Source organism: Branchiostoma belcheri, unplaced genomic scaffold (assembly GCF_001625305.1).
Source record: "Branchiostoma belcheri isolate BF01 breed outbred unplaced genomic scaffold, Haploidv18h27 scaffold75, whole genome shotgun sequence".
In the NCBI taxonomy this organism is placed as follows: Eukaryota; Metazoa; Chordata; class Leptocardii; order Amphioxiformes; family Branchiostomatidae; genus Branchiostoma; species Branchiostoma belcheri.
In genome coordinates this window covers 908,474-933,366 of record NW_017804409.1, presented here as the reverse complement: position 1 = coordinate 933,366, position 24,893 = coordinate 908,474, and the positions used below count along the sequence as shown (strand labels likewise).

Below are 24,893 nucleotides of genomic sequence, written 5' to 3'. Positions count from 1 at the left end.
GAAGTGATGCTTGACATGATCAGATGACAATTATGCAAATCAGGACCTAATTTGCATAATTAATGAGGAAAATCTATAAATCTGCTTTGTTCGATGATAGAACTATGAAACACTTGTGACATCTACTTTAGAACGAGAAAAAACATATGAGGATATAGATTATGTAAATGAGGACCTAACTTGCATAATTAATGGAAAATATTTATAATTTCATAGTTGTAATGGCTGGGAATTTCATACATTTGGAAGTTAAGTGAAGGCGAACATCAACAAACATAATTTATTCAAATCAGGACCTCATTTGCATAATTTATAAGGAAGAGCTATAATAGCCTTTTTGTTAAGATAAGGCTGTCATTGGGTGGAGAATATAATCAACTGATGTAATCCATGCAAATGAGGCGCTTATTTACAAAATCAATGATTAAAATTGTATAATTCGTCAACCGCAAGGGTTAACATCATTTGGCGAAGGTATGAGATCGTGGAACTCTTGTTATCATTTTCATTGTATAACAAAAGCTTTTTCTTTTCAATGATAGATTAATTCAGTAATTGTAATGACCAACGCCCAAGTATTTGTTGTGCAAATACTACAGTTGACTATGCAGGAAGGTCACAATTTCTGTTTTCAAAACATTTTGCACCTTGTTTATATATATTCCACATGGAGTTTCAGCTGAATGGGTTTGATTTATTTTATTGTTGTTAATATCCCAATTTTTATGGTCACTCGGTACAGTTTTTGTCAAGGTAGTCAATTCCGTGTCACCATGTGGGTTATCATTGTCATTATCTAGAAATGTTTTGAATTTTTTGTAATTGTCTAAGAAATTTCATTGTTTGGAAACATTTTGAATATATTCAACATTCTTAATAATTTCCTAGTTTTGTGAAACGTTTGAAATATTCCTGATGTGGATGTCTAAATATTTGGAAAAGTGAAAGACACATTAGGTACTTCAAATTTATTCTAAATAAAGAGATCTTTGTACAGCCACTTTCAAAATGTTTCAGAAATATCTAAATAAATTCAAATATATTCAGATTTTCATTTTCAAATTTATGAAAAATTTTGAACTTTTGTTACTGAGGTATTCTTTTCTTCTAAATAATTCAAAAGTATTACAAACAAGGAGAAAAAACCCAACGTGGTGACACAGAATTGACTCTACTAGGAGTATTTGTTTTAAAGTGAAGAAATTGAAAGTGAGTGCATTGCTAGCATTGAGAGCATTGGTGAAGATACATAAAATGTAGTAGTAGAAGAAGAAAACTAGTAGATGCGGTATATCATCTGTCAAATGCATGCTTGTAAGTTTGTTCTGGTTTTTGTTTCCTTGCTGAATGAATGAATGAATGGTTTATTTACAAATTACATGTCCTACAAAACATACAGTAGCAGCCATTATCGGCTTAAATGATGTATGATTTACATCACATTGTTAAAAAGCTCCACTCAGTGATACTTAATAAATAGGTAACGTAGCATTAGGCAAACAATCACAAGGGACAACTGTTAAAATCAGCGCAAGATAACAACATTAATTCTAACTCAACGCTATATATACATATATATACATATATATATTGCTGTGTCCAAATCTATAGTTGGTAAGATTTTGTCAGTGTTATTATGGATGTTTCTACAATATATAACAAGCTGATAACATATCAAGTATTTCTTCTTTTCATATAGAAGTCAGCTGTGCTCTCTGAGGGTCAGCAAGCTGTGCAGATGTTCAGTACTGATGCAAGGAGACTTGTGATGACAGAGGCACCAGGTGAGAAAAATATGAATTCTTCATTTTACCTACAGCTAGTTGGTGTTATTTGAGACAAGTGTGTAACATCTATTAATGTCTGTATAGTTAGGTGTCTGCTGACTGATGCAGTAGTGATGACTCCTGTCTGAACCTGACAAGACTGATTGGACCAGACCAGATGATTTGAAGACCCAAGAGGAATATCAGGTGAGAAAAATCTGAATGCTGCATTTTACCTACAGCTATTTGGTGTTATTTGTGACAAGTGTGTAACTTTTCATGTCTGTATAGTTTAAGGTGGCTGCTGACTGATGCAGTAGTGAAGACTCCTGTCTGATCCTGACAAGACAGATTGGACCAGAACAGATGATTTGAAGACCAAAGAGGAATATCAGGTGAGAAAAATCTGACTTCTGCATTTTACCTACAGCTATTTGGTGTTATTTGAGACAAGTGTGTAACATCTAATGTCTGTATAGTTAGGTGGCTGCTGACTGATGCAGTAGTGATGACTCCTGTCTGAAGCTGACAAGAGAAGATTGGACCAGAAAGATGATTAGAAGACGCAAGAGGAATGTCAGGTGAGAAAAATCTGAATTCTGCATTTTAGGCCAGTCACCAATTTAATTTGTTGCTTCTCGGATTTGCCTTTTCATTTTTTTCTGATTTGCAAAAAAAAAAATTCTGATTCTAAATCAACTAAAAAAATGCTCATATTTTGCCTCAAACAGTTGTTACATCTACCAATGCAGTGGTTTGATTAAAAGTTCAAAATTCATTGTTTAAATTTTAACCCAGTCTTTTGCGTTGACTTCTTGGCACCTATTCTAACATTTGGGGCTATAATAGGATGCCCAGGCCTGTTTTTATTTATTTTTTTGCCAGTAACACTTTGAAAAGCCTATATTTTTGTGCATCGATTCAAGTAACTTCGTTGACAACTTACATGACTTATTCCTTGCCTCACATGTTATAATTAATAAGAACTCTGAGGTGTAACATGCTACAAGTACAATACATTTTGTAACACTTTTAAAAGCAGTTTTCTAGAGCCTAACTCTTTCAATATCTATTCAATCAATGGGATTATCCGATAGAATTGCATGATGCTATCATAATGATTAGTTTGATTTTTCAGTGTTGCCTGGGGATGTTTTTCCATCACACATCCTTTTATATTATTTTAGGCGTGTGCTGAGGCTGTCCAGTCTGAGAGAAACCTGCGATGACAGCTCAACAAACCATTGGACTTGAAGATGCAGAAGGAAATGAAGACAGCAAAGCAGTGAGAGAAGAGAGTGGGCACAGTTGTAACTTGTGAGTATATTTTATTTGTTCAGCAACACACCAAGGCTAATAAATTTGTATCCTATAATCCAATCATCCAGTCTTGAAAGATTTCACTGCTTTTAATTGCATAGTATGTCACACTTTTCTAGACTCCTTTTCACATCTTCAAACAATTAGTCTGACAAAAGAACCTTGTATAATGTCTCCAGTCTAACCTGGTCCTTGGTCCAACATTGCACTTTTGGTCATTTGAGATACAGCACGTCACACTTTCTGCACTGTGCTTTGGACTTTTTACAGGCAGCATTTAGCTCCATTCTAATACTGTCATAAACATGCATGTTGTATGACATAATATCTTGCATTTGTAAGGCCAATTGCTGTTGTCTATACAGTGACTTTAAAATTTGTTTCTTTGTCTTCAAGATGCGGACCCGGAGACTGGACTGCAGCAGGAGGAAGAACCAGACTTTTGTAGGCAGGGCTGCGTGAAAGAAGATGGGGAGGAGTGAGTATGGTTTCTTTATTAACACGAGACAACACTCCACATGCACACACTTGCACTCACATTTCTCTTTTTTCGTGAGGAGCCATTTAACATTTATTGTAGCCGGCGACTTCAATTTCATGTCAAGAAGCACTGAAAAATTCTTCATATTGTATTGTTGAATGCCAAATTACCCTTCAGACCTTTACACTTAATTCTTCCACCGAAAAACTTTGCATCTAAGCCGGCTGCATGAATTCCACGTTGTTATCCTCTTCATATTGTTTAAATCCCAAATTGCCCCCAAAATTGTCGCTTTAGACCTTCATACACTTAAATTCTCCTGCCGAAACACTTCGTATCTTAGCCGGCCACATTAATTCCTTAGTCATCCTCTTCGTATCGTATGAATGCCAAATTGCCCCCAGAATTGTTGCTTTAGTCATTCTTTACCCTTAAATTCTCCTGCCAAAAAACTTGTCTATCTTTGTATCAATTCAAAATTCCTGTTCAGTCCATTTTCCTGCCAAAAAAAATTGATTGGCACCCTCACCTGGTTAATTAATTGGATTAAGTTTTCCCGCCAAAAAACTTAGTATATAGGAGCACTCTAACCTTGAACTTGTGCCCCCCTCCCTACTCTTCCACACCCAGAGTATGTTAGTTACACTGTTGTCTGGACTTCTTCGAACATGTAGTCACCACACTCTGCTACACAAACACTTTGTTGATCGAGTGCAGTTTTTCCACCACTTCCAGACTTTAGAATAATCTCTCGCTCTCCTGGTCAGTCAATTGCACTGGTATACTGATGTGTCGAAGCATCAATGTCTCCGAAAAGACATCCCCCGGGGAGTACACTTAGTGCATTGACCGACCAGGAGAGCGAGAGATATTCTAAAGTCTGGAAGTGGTGGAAAAACTGCACTCGATCAACAAAGTGTTTGTGTAGCAGAGTGTGGTGACTACATGTTCGAAAAAGTCCAGAAGAACAGTGTAACTAACATACTCTGGGTGTGGAAGAGTAGGGAGGGGGGCACAAGTTCAAGGTTAGAGTGCTCTATATACTAAGTTTTTTGGCGGGAAAACTTAATCCAATTAATTAACCAGGTGAGGGTGCCAATCAATTTTTTTTGGCGGGGAAAATGGACTAAACAAGGAATTAGTGTGGAATTTAAGTATAAAGAAAGGTCTAAAGCAACAATTTTGGGGGTAATTTGGCACTCTACACGATACAAAGAGGATGACTAAGGAATAAATGCGGCCGGCGAAGATTCGAACTTTTTCGGCGAGAGAATTTAAATGTGAAGAGGATTACAATGTGAAGAGGATAACTACGTGGAATTCATGCGGCTGGCTTAAATGCAAAGTTTTTCTGTGAGAGAATTTAAGTGTAAAGGTCCAAAGTGACAAATTTTTGGGGCAATGTGGCATTCATACGATACGAAGAGGATGACTAAGTAATTAAAGTGGCCGGCCAAGAAACAAAGTTTTTTGCCAGGAGAATTAAGTGTAAAGGTCTGAAGCAACAATTTAGGGGCAATTTGGCATTTAACCATACAATATGAAGAATTTCTCAGTGTTGCTCAACATGAAATTGAAGTCGCCGGCTACAATAAACGTTAAATGAAAAAAGAGAAATGTGAGTGTAAGTGTGTGCATGTGGAGTGTTGTCTCGTGTTAATAAAGAAACCATACTCACTCCTCCCCATCTTCTTTCACGCAGCCCTGCCTACAAAAGTCTGGTTCTTCCTCCTGCTGCAGTCCAGTCTCCGGGTCCGCATCTTGAAGACAGAGAAATAAAAGTCACTGTTACAGTATTGACAACAGCAATTGGCCCTACGAATGCAAGATATTATTTCACACAACATGCAACTTTATGATAGATTGTAGCTAAATGTTACCTGTTAAGGTCCAAAGTGCGATGTGGGGCGTTGACCAAAGAGGTTATACTGGAGACACTATAACCTCTTTTGTGGGTCACTAATTGTTTGGAGATGTAAAAAGGAGTCTAGAAAAGTGTGACATCTTGTCACGGCGGTCGGTTGCTGGGCTAAAAGTCGCAATTTACTATTATGGAGGTATCGGGTCACAGAATGCGTTCAAACATGGCCGGATGGGAGTCCCGGGGGTAACGGCTAAAATTCAAAAATAAACAAAAGTGATTGGAGACTATAAATTGTCAAAATAAATTTTAACAAGTGATTTTGTTTACCTCAAATGTTATTTGTCCACTGTCTTTGCTCAACTTTGTGTACATTTGCTTCCAAATGAGATCAATTTCGGATTTCAAAAGGGGTTCACGAGAACCAAAAACAACTGATTTTAAGGGGCCCTGAATATCAAAAATAGGGTTCGATTTTTGGATTTTTAGAAATATTACAGGTCCTGGAAAATTTAAACTTTCTCTCTTAGGATTTTTTTTTAACTAAAACTCAAATTACAGTCAAAAAAAGAGCTAAAAATGCAGTTTTTCAACATTAAGTATCTATAATTCATCATCGCGGCCATATTTAAAAGATCCCTAAGAAATCTGTGGAAATCGTTTAAACTTTCTCTCTTAGGATTTTTTTTTTAACTAAAACTCAAATTACAGTCAAAAAAAGAGCTAAAAATGCAGTTTTTCAACATTAAGTATCTATAATTCATCATTGCGGCCATATTTAAATGATCCCTAAGAAATCTGTGGAAATCGTTTAAACTTTCTCTCTTAGGATATTTTTTTTTTGACTAAAACTCAAATTACAGTCAAAAAAAGAGCTAAAAATGCAGTTTTTCAACATTACATATCTATAATTCATCATCGCAGCCATATTTAAAAGATATCCCTAAGACAGAAATCTGCAGAAATCGTTGCACTTCCAAACAAGCCCTCAATGAGGTAATTTGAACAATTTTTGGGAGTGGTTAAAATACCATGTTTGCACGCATGCTAATATTGCTACAATGTACTTGGATATGGGGACCCGGATTTTATTAACAGCGTATACAAGAATTCTGACCTCCAAGGTCACCCACGATGACGGCAGTAGCTTCGTTACATATTACATATCCACTATAAAATCATGTTATGTCTTGAAAACCTTTCCTATTTGTAGAAAGGTGGAATTTCCTGTTCCGTGGTTCCCAAGTAAAAAAGGGCTTGAAGTAGCGGGTATACTGTAAATGACCGCGGGTAACCCCGGATCAAATGCCCGTTCGGTTCGAATGACATCATATCGAACAAGATTCACAGGTTCGGGGAGTTTGATCTCCATAGTAGCTGGTTGGGACTTTTGGGCCCAGATTTTACCATCGTGTGTGTAATTGAAAGCAGTGCACTTATTTTGAAGCTTTTAAATTAGTGATTGGCCAGGGGGATTATACTAGGATAGAAATGTATGAGCCTGGGTGCCATCCAATTTGTAACAGGGCTAATCTTTGAATGAGTGCAAAGGCGCTGTTAAAAATAATATGTCCCCCAGGCTGACATATGTAGGCATCATGTGTGTGATGGTTGTGTTGCTGAACAAACAAACTACACAGATACTCACTGAGCTATGCCCACTGCCACTGCTTTGCTGTCTTCATTTCCTTCTGCCTCTTCATTAGTCAACTGGTTTGCTGACTGCCGTCATCGCAGGTTTCTCCCAGACAAGACAGCCAGCACTCAGCACACACCTGACAAAATGAATAATCAATCACTGTGATGCAGAAAAAATCCCCAGCCAACATTTAATGACCAGACATGAATGTAATGATATCTAACACGAAATTGAATCTATTTGCTTCAATGCAATGTATAAAGTGTCTAAGGCTAAATTGTTTAAGTAAACTATAATGGTAGTATGTTAGGCCTCAGAGTTCTTCAATAACACATCTTAGAAGAAAGGAAATTTAAAGTTCTTACAAGTTGTAAACCAATGTCTCACCTGTACAGCCTCTTCACTTCACTGTGTCTTCAGATCAACAGGTTTGCTGCATGAGTCCATCTGGTCTGGTCTAGTTTGGACAGGAATTGCCCATCATCACAGGTTTCTCTCAGTCAGGGCAGGAACATCCAGGACACACTTAATTATATATGTAAAGGTAAAATTATTAGTGTGATACGCAATTGCAAAACATCTCCAAGCAATGCTGAGTGATCATGAAATGAGAATGAATGAACTAACAACACATCCAAGAAAAAAGGAAAAGTTCTTACAAGTTGTAAACCAATGACTCACCTGTACAGCCTCTTTACTTCACTGTGTGGACGTCAGGTTTGCTGCATGCATGAGTCCATCTGGTCTGGTCTAGTTTGGACAGGAGTTGTCCATCATCACAGGTTTCTCTCAGTCAGAACAGGAACATGAGGACACACCTAACTATGCAAAGATAAAGTTAAGTGTGATACGCAAAACATCTCCAAGCAATGCTGAGTGACCATGAAATGAGAATGAATGAACTAATAACACATCCAAGAAGAAAGGAAAAGTTCTTTGATACAAGTTGTAAACCAATGTCTCACCTGTACAGCCTCTTCACTTCACTGTGTCTTTAGGTCAACAGGTTTGCTGCATGCATGAGTCCGTCTGGTCTGGTCTAGTTTGGACAGGAGTTGCCCATCATCACAGGTTTCTTTCAGTCAGGACAGGAACATCAGAACACACCTAACTAATAGAATATAAAGATCAAGTTAAGTGATCTCCAAGCAATGCTGAGTGACCATGAAATGAGAATGAATGAACTGATATTCCTCTTGGGTCTTCAAATCATCCGGTCTGGTCCAATCTTCTCTTGTCAGCTTCAGACAGGAGTCCCCACTACTGCATCAGTCAGCAGCCACCTAACTATACAGACATTAGAAGTTACACACTAGTCTTAAATAACACCAACTAGCTGTAGGTAAAATGCAAAAATCAGATTTTTTTTCACCTGATATTCCTCTTGGGTCTTCAAATCATCTTTCTGGTCCAATCTTCTCTTGTCAGGTTCAGACAGGAGTCTTCACTACTGCATCAGTCAGCAGCCACCTAACTATACAGACATTAGAACTTACACACTAGTCTCAAACAACACCAACTAGCTGTAGGTAAAATGCAAAAATCAGATTTTTCTCACTTGATATTCCTCTTAGGACTTTAAATCATCTGGTCTGGTCCAATCTGTCTTGTCAGGTTCAGACAGGAGTCTTCTGAAGGTGACTACTGCATCAGTCAGCAGCCACCTATTAGTAAGTATAAAGACATTGGAAGTTACACACTTGTCTAAAAAAACACCAAATAGCTGTAGGTAAAATGCAGAAGTTAGATTTTTCTCACCTGATATTCATCTTGGGTCTTCAAATCATCCGGTCTGGTCCAATCTGTCTTGTCAGGTTCAGACAGGAGTCATCACTACTGCATCAGTCAGCAGCCACCTAACTATACAGACATAAGAAGTTACACACTAGTCTCAAACAACACCAACTACCTGTAGGTAAAATGCAAAAATCAGATTTTTCTCACCTGATATTCCTCTTAGGTTTTCAAATCACCTGGTCTGGTCCAATCTGTCTTGTCAGGTTCAGACAGGAGTCTTCACTACTGCATCAGTCAGCAGCCACCTATTAGTAAGTATAAAGACATTAGAAGATACACACTTGTCTCAAATAACACCAAATAGCTGTAGGTAAAATGCAGAAGTCAGATTTTTCTCACCTGATATTCATCTTGGGTCTTCAAATCATCCGGTCTGGTCCAATCTGTCTTGTCAGGTTCAGACAGGAGTCATCACTACTGCATCAGTCAGCAGCCACCTAACTATACAGACATTAGATGTTACACACTTGTCTCAAATAACACCAAATAGCTGTAGGTAAAATGCAGAAGTCAGATTTTTCTCACCTGATATTTCTCTTGCAGTCTTGGGTCTTCAAATCATCTGTTCTGGTCCAATCTGTCTTGTCAGGTTCAGACAGGAGTTTTGACTTATAGCTGTAACTGCATCAGTCAGCAGCCACCTAACTATACAAACATTAGAAGTTACACAATAGTCTCGAATTGCACCAAATAACTGTAGGTAAAATGCAGAAGTCAGATTTTTCTCACCTGATATTCATCTTGGGTCTTCAAATCATCCGGTCTGGTCCAATCTGTCTTGTCAGGTTCAGACAGGAGTCATCACTACTGCATCATCATCATCATCAGTCAGCAGCCATCTAACTATACAGACATTAGATGTTACACACTTGTCTCAAATGACACCAAATGACAGTAGGTAAAATGCATTATTCAGATTTTTCTCACCTGATATTCCTCTTGGGTCTTCAAAATTAAATCATCTGTTCTGGTCTAATCTGTCTTGTCAGGTTCAAACAAGAGTCTTCACTACTGCATCAGTCAGCAGCCACCTAACTATACAGACATTAGAAGCCACACACGTGTCTCAAATAACACCAACTAGCTGTAGGTAAAATGCAGAAGTCAGATTTTTCTCACCTGGTGCCTCTGTCATCACAAGTCTCATCGCATCAGTACTGAACACCTGCACAGCTTGCTGACCCTCAGAGAGCACAGCTGACTTCTATGAAAAGAAGAAATGCTTAAAATGTTATCAGCTTGTTACCTCCATGAAAAATGGAGGTATTGTTTTTGGCGTGTCTGGCTGTGTGTCTGTGTGTTTGTGTTTATAGAATGGTTTATTGTGCAAATAAAAACTCATCGCAGCTTATGAGCTGAATTGCGAGTTCATGTACATATACAAATTTCACAGGTTGACAAACAATCGCTCTATAAGTTTATAAACTGCGAACAGGTGACTATACATATTAAATAGATGGAGGCCCTCTACAGACCGCGCCTGCACTACTTCAGCAGGTAACTTTTTCCACTCACATATTGAGCAGGAAAAAAGAAAAATTGAAACAATCTTTGGTTGAGGGGATAATGTGATATTTTAAGGTATGGCAAAATTCTTCACTTCAAAACAAATACTAGAGCTCCTAGTACCTCGACAAAAACTGGACTGAATGACCATAAAAATGGGGATATCAACAACAAGAAAATAAATCAAACTGAAATTTTATGTGGAATACATATGAACAAGGTGCAAAATGTTTTGAAAAAAACAATCGTGACCTTCCAGCATAGTTAACTAGTGTTTGCGACACAAGTACTAGTACTTGGGCCTTGGTCATTACAATTACTGAAATAATCTACCATTGAAACGAACCAGCTTTTAATTATACATTGCAAATGATAATGAAGAACGAAACTATGGTCAACTTGACTGAACTTTCCAAACGTTTTGTATCGTATTTATGTCAGACCTCTGACGCTTTGAGCAACTCATCGTGTTTGTTTACGCGAAGTTTGGCGGGATCATCAAAAATATTTAATTATGTACACGGGCACATTCCAACAGGTGTTTTGAACCACGTGGAGAGAAGGAAAGGACACGGTTTGGTCAATGTATAATTTCTTTAAAAAAATATAACTCCAGAACGCTGAACAATTGACTAAAAAGACATGCACGTACATTATAAGCTCACCGTATATTAAAAATGTTGAAAACGCGGCAACTTTTTAAAAGCCTGTCTAAAATTAGGAACGGTCGCTACCTAATACAGAAATAGGTCATATCTTACGGAATATTTGTATCTGTATATCTGTTTAACCACCCTTCAGCGTAACACACCAGCTTACTTAACATGTTTGAACTAACGTTATACTTGCTAAGGAATAATGTCAGCCAAACAATTTTATGCTTTACCTGCAACAACAAGCGAAGTCGTCTCCATGCCACGCTACTCTTCCCAACTGTCTCGCCATTTTGTCTTCTCCACAATTCGCCAGGTCAGGAAATCCGCATTTTCTCTTCAAAACATCACCAGAACGGCACAAATCCACAGCCAAATCTCCCTTACACTCTGCTGCGCACTTAGTGAAAACATTCTACCGACCAAAACTCTAAAAAGTACCCAGAAAGTTGTAAAAGAAAATTCGCCCAGAATATTCCCGTCGTACGAAAGCGCCATTTTGAAATGACCATGCCGAACTTGTTTTTACACAGGTGTGCAAACGGCCCTGTCTAATTAATGTGAACCTGGTAATCTAATTATGACGACCAATGACAGCCCGTCTCGGTGCTAGGCACTTATATGTGGCGAAGAAGGCGGAGGATTAATTAGATCATCTAATTACGAAGACTACTTATTTCAATCTCTAGGGTCAAATAATGGATGATAACACTTTTGTCCAATTTCTGTATTAGGCCACAACGATTTAATTCAATGGATGACATCCGCGCGCGCATTGATTTTCGCCTGTCCTCAAAAAAAAAAAAAAAAAGATCACGTCCACCGAGGATCTGGTCTGGCTCCAGAAGCTCCACCACGCAAGAACGTTTTGCCGCAGTGGAAAGTTCTATTGGAATATAGGGATGCCCTAATTCCGACCTGGTAATTTACACAGGTGAGTTGCAGACCAAAGAAGAGTATTAAAGAGATTAAAAGTAGGATGTTCTCGACCACCCCTTGTAAATATATATATATACGAAGCGCCTCAATCATCTATAAGGAAAATACACGTAATCTCTCACAAAGAAAATAACATCGCCGAGGCGTTTTTTTTTTAACGCCACCTTGTTAAACTCTGTACTGGACATGCACTGCACCACACAAATGCGCCCCCAACGGTTGCTTAACATAGTGCAGCGTCTACTCGCGGGGTTCATTTGCCGCAACTTTCATGTTCGAAATTCTGTCTTTATATATCTACAATAGTCCAGAGAGTATCTACGACAATTTAAAGTACAACTTACCACCTGGGCGGATCGGAATTTTTACCCGCTCGTTCTTCCCGTCCTAGCACACTAGTAGCTCGCCATCTTGGAACGGCGTGTTTCACTCACAGGTGCCACCTGTAGCGTTACGTCATGAGCAAGATTTGAATTCAATAATCGAGTTAACATAACATTACCAACAGGCCAATAGGCGATCATCACACATGCAGGCCTGAAAAATACGATGACTTTCATTTTACGAATTCGACATTCTCAATTTTTTCTATCCTCATCTACCGTGGCCGACAAGAACAAAATTTTACACCGCAACTTTTGGTGTTTTACACTGCAACTTTTGCTGTTTTACACCGCAACTTTTGGTGTTTTACACTGCAACTTTTGGTGTTTTACACTGCAACTTTTGCTGTGTTTTACACTGCAACTTTTGGTGTTTTACACTGCAACTTTTGCTGTGTTTTACATTGCAACTTTTGCTGTGTTTTACACTGCAACTTTTGCTGTGTGGAAAACTTACACCCCTCCCCTTTTATAATGGACGGTCCCCCTGTCAGGTCAAAGGTGACAACGATGGCATATGCAAACTACGTCGACTGAGTTATCCTTTTCGTGCATAAGTTTTTTAGAGGAAAAGCTTGGCTACGTTGTGACGTTAGTTTTTTTCTAAAGGTTTTTCTAGCTTTGGCCTATAGATCGGGATAAATTTAAAAATGTTTCGACCAGGTCCAGTGATTACAAATTATGTTGCTATCTAGTGAATGTTGGTAACGTTTGCACCGCTACGTGTTGATGTCGACGCATGGTATGATAGAAATGATGTCTGTCTGAAGGCGTAAATATGTAATTAGCTTAAACTATCGTGGCATGATGTCATAAACGCTTGCATGCGGCGATAGTCGTCTTCCACGTTTCCCCGCCTTTGAGTCACGTGACATTTTCTAGCTAGAGAATTCGGACTCGCAAGGTCGCTAATAATTTGATGAGTAAATATTGGGCCTATGGGAGTCAAATGTGGCACCACTTGGTACTATGAAGCAATAAAGACTTATTTTCAATTATGAAGTGTTGACTCTTGACTCAGGTAAGTTATCGATCATTAGGGAACAATACGAGCGATCGCCATGACGTCACCGTAGGCAAAAAGTGGGTGCCAGTTGGCTGATTTGCCTACCAAGAATTTGCATATGTCTGCAAATAATTTGCATGCGTATAATGTAAACAAAAACAGCGATCGCTCGTATACAAATGTAGCCTAGACACTGTGACTCTCAGGCCGCCGCCATCTTTGTCACCTTTGACCTGACAGGGGGACCGTCCATTATAAAAGGGGAGGGGTGTAAGTTTTCCACACAGCAAAAGTTGCAGTATAAAACACAGCAAAAGTTGCAGTGTAAAACACCAAAAGTTGCAGTGTAAAACACCAAAAGTTGCAGTGTAAAACACAGCAAAAGTTGCAGTGTAAAACACAGCAAAAGTTGCAGTGTAAAACACAGCAAAAGTTGCAGTGTAAAACACCCAAAGTTGCAGTGTAAAACACCAAAAGTTGCGGTGTAAAACACCAAAAGTTGCGGTGTAAAATTTTGTACTTGTCGGCCACGGTACTCATCATTCAACTAGGAGGTAAACACACGTTAGTAATTCAAATAAATGATCTTTGTTTGGCCCATTTATCTTTTGATTGCGACAAGAACATCTTCTAGCACATAGGTGACACCTAGTCTCCACCAGACTCCTTTTCAGGCTGAATAAATAGTAGAAATCGGCTCCGGGGAACATCATTGGTCAGAGAAGTTGACTGGCCATAGAGGGTCAACTCCTCTGACCAATGATGTTCCCCTTAGCCGATTTTTTCTCCAAAGGATGGCATCATAGTAGCAGCAAACTTTGAACTTTCAAGCTTTCCGTTTCTTTTTTGAATATCATTTTCACGTTGAATAAAGAATACATTCTCCTTACAAAGATACAGTTCTCATAAGAAAGTCTACACAGTACCAACGTTACTTTCAAGACGTGATTTGAGCGTAATGTGCCCCACCAACGGTGTTCACGGAATCGAAACTTCTGCAAACGGCGACACCGTGAGCGGACCGAAAAATTACAATAAAACGAGCGTTCGATGGGTCAGATATCAGAGTGGTATTTATAATATACGACCGACCTGTCGAATTTTCAACAAAAAAGCCATGAAAATTTGTGTCCCTATCCGGTATCAAATGGTAACCCCCAAGAGAGCCTAATTTCGGGCCTTCAGAAAACGCCGTGTCTTTCAATCCCACATGTCGGCTTTTCGCGAATAGGCAAACTTTGAAGGCTCGGAAGGGGTTTACAAATTTGGTCACGTTTTTGGCGCGCTTAAACTTCATTTTGCAGCGTCGCAAACTTCTGAGGTATGAATCGTACCCTTTTAGAAAGGCTTTGGTGAAAAAAATGGAACAAATAATGAAAGCTTATGTGTTTTATTTATGTTTGCTTCATTTTTCGTTTATACATGTACAACGTACTGAACACATTTTCTTGATTTTGTTTTTAATATCAGTTCCAATAGTCCAAAAAACACTTAGCTGTGAAGACATCATATAGACATACATTTGTATATAGAAGACGTTGCTACGATTGGTTCAGTAGTTGTTTGCGCTATTTTTACTTTAAACGCTAATGTTTACACCCAATTTGCCTATGTTTCACCCAGCATATCTACTCAGCACATATCAACGTAATGGTTCGTTCGTAAAGGACTCCCTGGTTACCGAATGGCCTCTAGATAGAGAGGTTCACACACACACACACACAAACATACACACACACACACAAACATGCACAAACACACACACACACACACAAACATACACACACACAAACATGCACAAACACACACACACACACAAACATGCACACACACACACAAACATACACACACACACAAACATGCACAAACACACACACACACAAACATGCACACAGACACACACACACAAACATGCACACACACACACACACATATACATCAACAAACATCTACATGTATGCAGTCACACATACATAAGCTTGTAAAGTGCTGAAAAAAAAAACAATCTTAATAACATTCAATGTAACTCTAACTCTGTAACTCATTGACTGTTTATTAAACTTTGTGAAATATCTGTGAACAAATCACCAAAATATCATGTAATCAATATTTTTTGTGCGGGGAGAGAATGGAGGGAGAATATCTCCTATAAACCAGGCTGAATACTGAACAACTCAAGCTAGTTGCATTAATTCACCATGCACAGACCTCCCTTATTGCAAACGATGAAAACCTGCAAAATGTGCGGAACATTTCTAAATGTACATCAATTCACTGAATTAGTAAATTCATAACATTATTAGTATTATCTATTAAACATTGAAGTAAAGACTCTGTCATTCAATTAGTCAATTATAACTAAACCATTATTTTATAACATTATGTATTGTGCAATGAGATACAACGAATTACATTCTTGTTAGATTTACAAAAAAAGTTTGTACCTAAACCTAGTTACACCAGGAAGAGTTGTGGGGGTGAGTGTTGTGAAAAATGTTATGTAACTCAGCCATTTTCTTTCATAATTCCACTGAGCTTTCTAGGCATTATGTTTACCGAAGGAAAACATATTGTTTTTGCTCCGTTTCTTCCTCTTCTTCTTCTCCAAACAGTGACCTCTGACCTGACCAATGACATGATTTGTTGATGTCTGTCACCATGGTGACTGGTGTTGGGTTACATAATGTTGCAATTTCATGGTCTGCTCTGCTCCTGTACTAAGTAGTACATGTATGTGAATGTGTTTGAGTAAGAATTAACAGAGCAGACCATGTCCGAAGGTAAACATTATGCATTTGCTTTGCAAATGTTACTTCTCTAGTTTTTTTTGTATTTTTACACCCTCCAACACATTCCTTCTTGATTTCTAATCCTGTTCCCCAGACTATATATTAATATTCCTATGATTAGTACAGACCAAACAAGAGTGAAATACAGTAATATTTGGTGGATGATTGCAAAGTCAGATGGACCATAAACTTGGGTAGAGAACTGTCAGAAAATCCAAACAGTCAGAAACTTCACAAAAGTCCACCCAACATCTGCTTGGAGATTAAGACTGGTTAGAAAAAGGTTGATGAAATTCCATCATTGCAAGCGTAATATACAAGCATCGTAACATAGGTGTAAAAGGAACAATATGTTGTAAGTAAGGCCTAGAAAAATTAATATGTTAACCAATTTCCAGTTTACTGAAGACATTTTTTTCTGAGAATGCATTAAATGACATTTGAGAGGGTTTGAAACTCAGATGTCAGATCAAAAATTTTATAGCAGTCGATAAAAAAAAGGCTAGGCCTCACCAATTTAATTTCTTGGTTCTCAGATTTTTTCATAAAAAATATGAAGCGACAGAGCAAAAAAATAAAAACAGGTCTAGGCATGTGCTACACTAGGAGCCATGAAGTCAACACAAATGGATGGGTTAATACTTAAACAATGAATTTTGATCTTTTAATCAAACCACTGCATTATATTTGATAGATGGAAAAACTGTAACAACTTGGACATACTGTTTGGGGCAAAATATGAGCATTTTTTAGTTGATTCAGAACCAGATCTTTTTCTTTTCTTTTTTTGCAACTCAGAAAAAAATAAAGAGGTGAATCCGACAACCAACAAATTAAATCGGTGTGGCCCTAGGGTTAGGGAAATCGGCAACATAGCATTTTTTCCTAGGCCTAACCTGTGGCATAACAAGACAACATAGAAGTGTACATGTATTGCATTGAGAGCATTGCCATTTCATAACCCTACACTTGTCAAAAGCAGAACTGTTCAAATATATTATGACATCCAGGCACTACGATGTAAATGAAAAGCTATGCAAATTTGTTCATACATGTTTCAAAAAGAGAGAGGAGATCATGTAGATAGATCCTGTAGTTAGAGACGTAGCACAGAAGTATAACACTTGTTACTTCTATACCTGTACCTGTAGTTATAGCACAGAAGTATAACACTTGTTTCTTCTATACCTGTACCTATAGTTATAACACAGAAGTATAACACTTGCTTCCTCTATACCTGTACCTATAGTTATCCAGCTTAGTGCATTTGGCCCATGCAGGGCGTGAATATGCAATAAAGTTCATTGTCATTGTCATTGTCATTGTCATTGTCATATAAACCCAAGCAATAAGGTATTTCAACATTTCTTCATGTTTCATACAACAACTAGAAATTTGAAATAAATTGAATGCTACCTATCAAATACAAGGTTTTATGGCTTAAAGTCTATGTGAAGCATTTGAACCTCCATATCAATTCATGTCAGAAAATATAATTCAGTCAATAAATGACATGTTAACTAGGTAATTTCACCTGCACAAATGCAGGTAAATAGAATATATTTTAAACCCAGTGCAGTTATCTATACTCATAACAGTATGGGAGATCATTATAATGTAGCACATATTAAACATGTGTCAATGACAAAGCTAGGATATATCTAATGAACAAAGTAACTAGGAAGCAAGAGGTGTTGAAATATAGCTAAATTCTTACTTCATGAATTCATCACATACAAAGTTTTGCTTATGTTGATAACCAAGAGACATCTTTAAGTGTCTGGCAAAATGGTTTCCCTTTTCTTTTATTTCATTTTAGCCCAAGGTTCTAGGATTCCCTAACACAGACACCGTCCTACAAATTTAATGACTTCAATTTGAGATTTACATTGAGAAAAAGACACACTAGAGCAACCTTAAACTCAAAAGTAAAGTACTCTTAGGCTATACCAATTTAATTTGTTGGTTCTCAGATTTTTTCAGAAAAAATATAAAGGGACTATTATAGCCCTAAATTCTATGATGGGAGCCATGAAGTCAACACAAAAGGCTGGGTTAATATCCAAACAATGAATTTTTAATTTCTAATCAAACCACTGCATTGATAGATGGAAAAACTGTAACAACTAAAAACAAAAGGACTTTCTTCAACTGTTTGGGGCAAAATATGAGTATTTTTGAGCTGATTCAGAACCAGAATATTTTTTTTTTTGCAAATCAGGAAAAGATGAAGAGGCGAATTCGAGAACCAACAAATGAAATTGGTGTGGCCTTATATAAGGATTTCCTCATAGCAAAAAGAAATCAGAACTTTTTTTGTGATACAGACAAAAGCAGTCATGTGATGCAAAACTTGAGGCAGAAGGTTGATTACCCTAATTGACAGCTGTCAATCATCACGTTGTGATTTTACGTGAGCTTGCTGTACATCTCTGTGATCTCGTTCTTGAAGAAATCCTTCAGCTGCGGCCGCTTGGACTTGAAGGTGGGAGTGAGGAGTCCATTCTCTACTGAGAAGGGCTCTGGGCACAGGTAAAGGTCTTTCACCTGTGGGGAGAAGAAAAAGAGAAAATTTTTTAGACAAATCTTTGAAATCTGTATACATTGCAGGCCTCAAAATTAACCGTTTTTACTATTGTCCCAGAATTGTCCCAAACATAGATTTCAATTGTCCCGAACTGAGGATGGACTGTCACAGCCTGCTTTTCAGGAAATAACTTTATGACAACAATAAGAAAACAACGACAACTGAATTTGTGCAACATGATAGTATCATGGGCATGGCACCATCTTTGAGGCCCCCCTAGAATCCCTGATTGGTCAAATTTAAATGTTTGAACATAAATTTGAATATTATGGGCTGCATGGATGGATTGCATTTCTAAATGACATGGACGGTCTCAGTTGCCCCGAAATTGTCCCGAAATGTAATTTGAATTGTCCCGAGCTGAAAATTTAGTGTCATTTGACACTGGGACAATGTTAATTTCGCGCCCTGCATTGAACTATAACATGTACACCTAAAAAGGTGCAATGTATGTTTTCATATGTTTCAGAATAAAGACATCTCTGTTGGTACTGAAAGCATGTGTCACTTTTTTTTGGTGGGGGGGGGGGGTCGAACTAACCGGCTGTTTCTCTATAGAGGTCACCTGGCCATAGTGGTCAGATTTGGCCAGTCCCTTGAGTGACCACTATAGATAGGTTTGACTGTAATTGCAGACATCACACTGCAGACATACAGAGTCCGAATTGAGTAGGTATTCATTTACATTCAGTGTGTTGTAAGTAACAGTTGTGAATAATTCTTAAAAAACATAAGAAATAAACTTCCAATATCTATTGATAAAAGAAATTTAAAATTGAAAAATATATATTTAGTCCTTTCTGAGAGATTGACTGGTTATAACGTTAGTTTTGACATTTGTTGTGACAAAGATTACACTATAAAAGTGTGGAGAGATTTGCAGGGTTCCTCACCTACGTGTGCACTGCCCTGCACAAGGGCGGCAATATTCGCACGAATAGGGATGTCTGCACGCCCTCGCTTTTGGGTGGAGAAACTCGTAGCCTGTTATTTTTATCCTCCAGTAATAGCAATGTGCAAATCCCTCCAAATCACATACAATTACATACCTGCCTGTTGCATCTAAATCAAACTGACACAAAAGGGCGTCTGCTAAAACACTATTAGCTGGCATGGGGTCGTGTGGTCGTGTGGTACAGTTGGTAGCGCGTTTGGCTCACACCCAAGAGGTCGCAGGTTCGAACCCCACCTTGTCACCGATCTTGTGCCCTTTGGAAAGGCACTTTACACGACTTTCCTCACTTCACTCAGGTGGAAATGAGTACCTAGCTTCGGTTAGGGACGTCCCTCGGATAGGATGTTAAATGGAGGCCCCGTGTTTGGGGAGAGCCACACCCCAAGCACGTTAAAGATCCCACCACACCTTTCAAAAAAGAGTAGGGGCATGCCCCGGTGTGCGGTGGTCCAAACACTACTGTATGGAGTTGGTGATTCACTTCAAATCACCCGAATGGAGGTCTGGCGAACCTCTGTTCCGTATCAGCTACATGGTGATTAAATTATGACACATGGTGATTATTATTATGTCATCATCACCCGGACGGAGGCGTGGCGAACCCCGTCTTGTATTAAGCTAACGAAAGGGTATGTCACCTCGTAAGGGGCGGTATAACCCCGACCAATACGGTTGACCGATGATGATGATGATGATTAGCTGGCATGTTCTGGTGTATTCTTCATCATAAATATAACTTCTGTTCCAGTTCTCACCTGTTCAAATGAGTGCAGGCCTGATTTCTTCCCCAGCGCTGTGATGCTGTCCATTACTTCCTTCTTCAGGTCCTGCAAGGAGCAAAACATACTCGTGTCAGAGTCAACCTCTTTTTAACAAGGAGATCAGAGATGGCAGACTTCACCCCCTCACCCATACTGCTTTGTAACCCTTCTAATGCAACAGACAAAAATAAAAAATAGCAACACTGCCGATGTCTGATGATTCATGGCAACTTTTGGGAATCAGGGAAACAGACAGACACACACACACACACACACACACACACACACACACACACACACCATCATGCACACAAAGATAAATTAAATACACAGAAACAAAAAGACATACACAGAAACATACATGTAGAAGCCACACACAGACACAATGAGAAGCAATGGACCATGTACTACTACAGTGTTCACAGTACCACTTTAACTCTTTATGCCTGTAATGTCAGATATGGATCGATGTGTACATGTACATGTACCTACATACACAATATCACTACTTCTGTTGTTACAAAAATGAATGAGATATAGGCTTTCGAAAGTCTACAGTAACTAGTTGTTGTCCCTTGACAAGTAGAAGGAAACCTACCGCATTCTTGCAGAGCTCTGCCATGTCCCCTGTGATACCCTTGGAAGATGCCAGTTGAGGGAAGGTCTGCTCACCAGGCACCACCACTCCCACCAGGCAGGCCTTGGAACAACAAGAAGGGACACAGGTGTTTTCCTAGTACATCTTTTCTTTTTCCTCTTTTTGAGCATTCATCCATTTACTTCTTCCTACAGAGTACAACTAGTAGCAATTCGTACAAGCAATTATAGTAAACACATCTTCTGTAGTAGCCTGACTACATCATGCCTCTAGAAGCCCTTCCATTGGTCAGGCCTCTACATGTAGAAGTTGGATGACGATAGCTAGTCATCTACTGTAATCCTTTAATTTACGCATGTTTAACATGGACCAATTACTGTCAGTGTTGGAGGCTGTGAGGACTGGTTTCCATAGTGACAGAGAATCCTGAGCTCGTATTGGTAGCTCTGAGAATGGCAAATCAGTGGTCGAAATACTTTTTTTCAGTGCTCTGCAATATTGCAGAAGAGTCAAAATTTTGTTCTGCAATTTGGAAATACTTTCTGCAAAATATATACTAGCTCCATACTACAACCTTCTCAAACCAATAATGCCTTTTTTACATCATCTATATGCTGCACTAAGAGAATTGCAGGTTTATAAGCACGAACTATTGATTCATATGCAAATTAGTGAAGACAAATTTTTTGAAGTCCAAAAGGAAACAAAAGATAGACAAGTCAAGACAATGATGATGCAAATAAGTGAAGAAGCTCTTGGTTGTTTCAGAACAGTGTTTAAGCTTTAAAGTGTTGTCTGTCTTTGGGGCCTGAGGTACTTTGCTAGATTGAAAACTTGAGAACCTGGAGCCTATTTTTCCTTCTGCAAAATTGCAGATTGTGTAAATTTTTCTTCTGCAATCTTGAAAATCCATCTGCAGATTGCAGACTGCAGACAGGTATTTCGAACACTGCAAATGGTTCTCTCCTGTTTATTTGTTATTTATTGGTTTGGCTGTACAATCCACACAACCAACTAACCTGTGGCTATTACAAAGGGCTTGCCCTTCTGACAAGACAAAACATTACAGCAACATATAAGCTTGGCTTAACAATCTAGAAAACTATTACAGTATTCTATAGCCACAAGCTTTTCAGTTTCAAGAGAGGAAGCCTAGTGAGTCTGACAGCAGAGGAGGCAGCAGGCGTATTTCAGAGTTCCCTGTGACCCCCCTGCAGACCCGGGGTTGTAGAGCGAGCTCCTTGTCGCAAACAATGTTGTAGACGCAGCAACATAGCTCTGATCCTGCTCCTATGTTGCCATACCTTTAACTGATCATAGAACTTGCGGTCAACCGGATATATGTTCAGAAACTTCAATGTATTGTGGGATACGCCCAGTGCCTCCTCTGGTCTGACGGTGAGATATTGTGCCTGCTCACCTGCAAACTCTCTCCATGCACGAACACCTGTGCCACCAGTGGACTCTGCAGGTACACACCTTCTATCTTCTCTGGGGCAATGTATTCTCCCTGGAGGTGTCAATCAATCAATCAATCAATCAATCAATCAATCAATCAGTCAGTCAGTCAGTGAGTCAGTCAGTCAATCAATCAATCAATCAATCAATCAATCAATCAATCAATCAGTCAATCAGTCAATCAATCAATCAATCAATCAGAAAAGAACAAGAAACCAAGAATATCAACCAAGAATTGACGTGCTAAAAAACTTATTTTTCCCAAGAACTATAAGCGTAACCTGCGAAGCTGGTGTGTTACACCAAAGGGCGGTTATACCGGCTATACTGATACAGAATCTATCAATCAATCAATCAACCAATCAATCAACCAATCAACCAATCAATCAACTTTACTGCACCACAACTGTGATGGCCACAGTGTAATGGCAAGTTGGTAAACAGAATAACTGAATAACAAGTCTAATATCTACACTTATCTATCACTGTGCATTCTGTTTAGCGGAACAGAATGCACAGGGGAAATTGTGTCAGTTACAAGCTTGTGTCTGCGATAATACAATCTCTTCTGTATACATGTAGAACAAGTTTATTTATTCATTTCTTCAACCTTCAAGACCATGTATTGTGTAGATTTCATAATGAAGGAAACTTTTTTTCGCCAAACATACGCTCGCATCAGTTTCGGGGTTCCCAGAGGATGTCATCCATATACATGTAATCAAATCAACATGGCCTAAATGTAAATATAATAATAGGATGAGACTTGTCTTCCCACCTGAGCAAGTTTGAAGATATGTTTCTTCCTGTCAATGATCTTCAGAGTTCCTTGCTGTAAGAGAAGGACATAAAATTTATTCACATACAGTCCAAACTGCACAAAAACAAAGAAGAGATTGACAAAATCTGGTCTATGTGGACAGGTGGTCACTACAGACATTATTCTTAAATCTTACGTAAAAGAAAAAAATTAAAACACAATTTCACGAGGTGAAAAGGAGGAGAGTCAAAGGCTAAGAACTGTCACTAAACTCCAAGAACTTGCAGAACAAGAGAAAAAGACTGATTGCAGCCAGAGGCTATTACAATAACACTGAGCTGCAGAACATAGCCTCCGTAGCAGGCTTATAGAACTGGGGGTTTGGTGGTCTTCGGCTATTTTCTGATTAGCTCAGTTCTAAAACGGGGGTAATTCAACCAGGCCGGCTATGTTGTCTATATGCAATGAGAAAATAGCACATAAAAGCTCCCAAAGACCCTGAAAACCCCCCAAACCCCCTGTTTTTGGCATGCTATGGAGGCTACAGAACAGAAGAGCATCATCTTTACATATTATCAGTAGTCTGGGCACTACATTTTCCAGACGTTATCAGAAAAGTGAGTGAGGTTTATAATGACACTTACTGGAGTCCATGCACCGATGTCGCCTGTATGTAACCATCCGTTGGCATCTATTGTCTCCGCTGTCTTCTCTGGCTCGTGCAGGTAACCCTTGAACACGTTCGCCCCTTTCACACAGATCTGAGAATGGGAGAACAGTTTCATAAATAGCGTTACTATATTTGCTCTTATTTTTTTGCTAGATTTTTTAACCATAAATATATTATTGTTTAATATTCAAAGTGCTTGTTCTTGCATTTTTGTCCTCAATTACATAGTTACTGTATGATTTATTTATTTGAGAATCTTCCAGTTTTACACTGGGGTAAGTTTGGAATAGTCCACTTTCGCATGGGAGGGAATGGACTGAAATATGCTGTATTTGCTCCCAAGCAAATATCGGCCTTTCTAGCTACTCTCTCCTTGCAACCAAAGGATGAACTGTGAGGAGCTTATAAGTTTCAACAATCAATGGGATAATGCAAAAGTCTGGGTTGGCTGCAATTCGGTGTTAACGTATACATGTAGGTGCCCTCAATACTACTTTAAGTTTTTGAACCACTCACACTGGGAAGCACCCCTATTCTTTTTGATAAGTGTGGTGGGTTTTATCTCTTATTTCATTTTATCAATATGAATAACAACATTAAGAACAGGTCAAATATTCAAGTCAAATGTATACACACACTGGCAATATTTAAGCAGATGTATTAACAACAATGGGTATTGAAAAAAAATTAGTGCCCAGTTATCACTGAGAGTGCCATCCTGGTAAAAGAATACAAAAATAACTATTGACTATTTGTTAACAATTGATTGTTTGATTGATTTCTTACCTCTCCTTTCCCGTCTTTGGCGTAGTAGTTCATGTCTGGGACGTCGTCTAGTTTGATCTTCAAGCAGGCCAGGGGGATGCCCACATGACCTGCAAGGAGGGGGGATAGAAACATGAAAAACTGTATACTCTTGACCTGGAGTATTAAGAGGAGTATAGTATCTGTATCTGTATCGGTA

General features: G+C 38.6%; 1 protein-coding gene across 3 annotated transcripts in view; it reads right to left on the bottom strand.

The window, feature by feature from the left end:
- Positions 1-18,301: 18,301 nt before the first annotated feature.
- Positions 18,302-24,893, bottom strand: part of LOC109485423 (long-chain-fatty-acid--CoA ligase 1-like) — a 28,806-nt gene continuing 22,214 nt past the window's right edge. For 2 of the 3 annotated variants that reach the window (XM_019789029.1, XM_019789030.1), the window contains exons 17-23: positions 24,716-24,804; positions 23,904-24,020; positions 23,278-23,331; positions 22,462-22,551; positions 21,042-21,143; positions 20,438-20,509; positions 18,550-18,687 (exon numbers count right to left, since the gene is read on the bottom strand). In XM_019789029.1, coding sequence (XP_019644588.1) covers positions 18,550-18,687; positions 20,438-20,509; positions 21,042-21,143; positions 22,462-22,551; positions 23,278-23,331; positions 23,904-24,020; positions 24,716-24,804 — 662 coding nt within the window. Of the gene's footprint in view, positions 18,688-20,437; positions 20,510-21,041; positions 21,144-22,461; positions 22,552-23,277; positions 23,332-23,903; positions 24,021-24,715; positions 24,805-24,893 lie in introns of all 3 variants that reach the window. The other variant, XM_019789028.1, reaches the window with a different exon arrangement.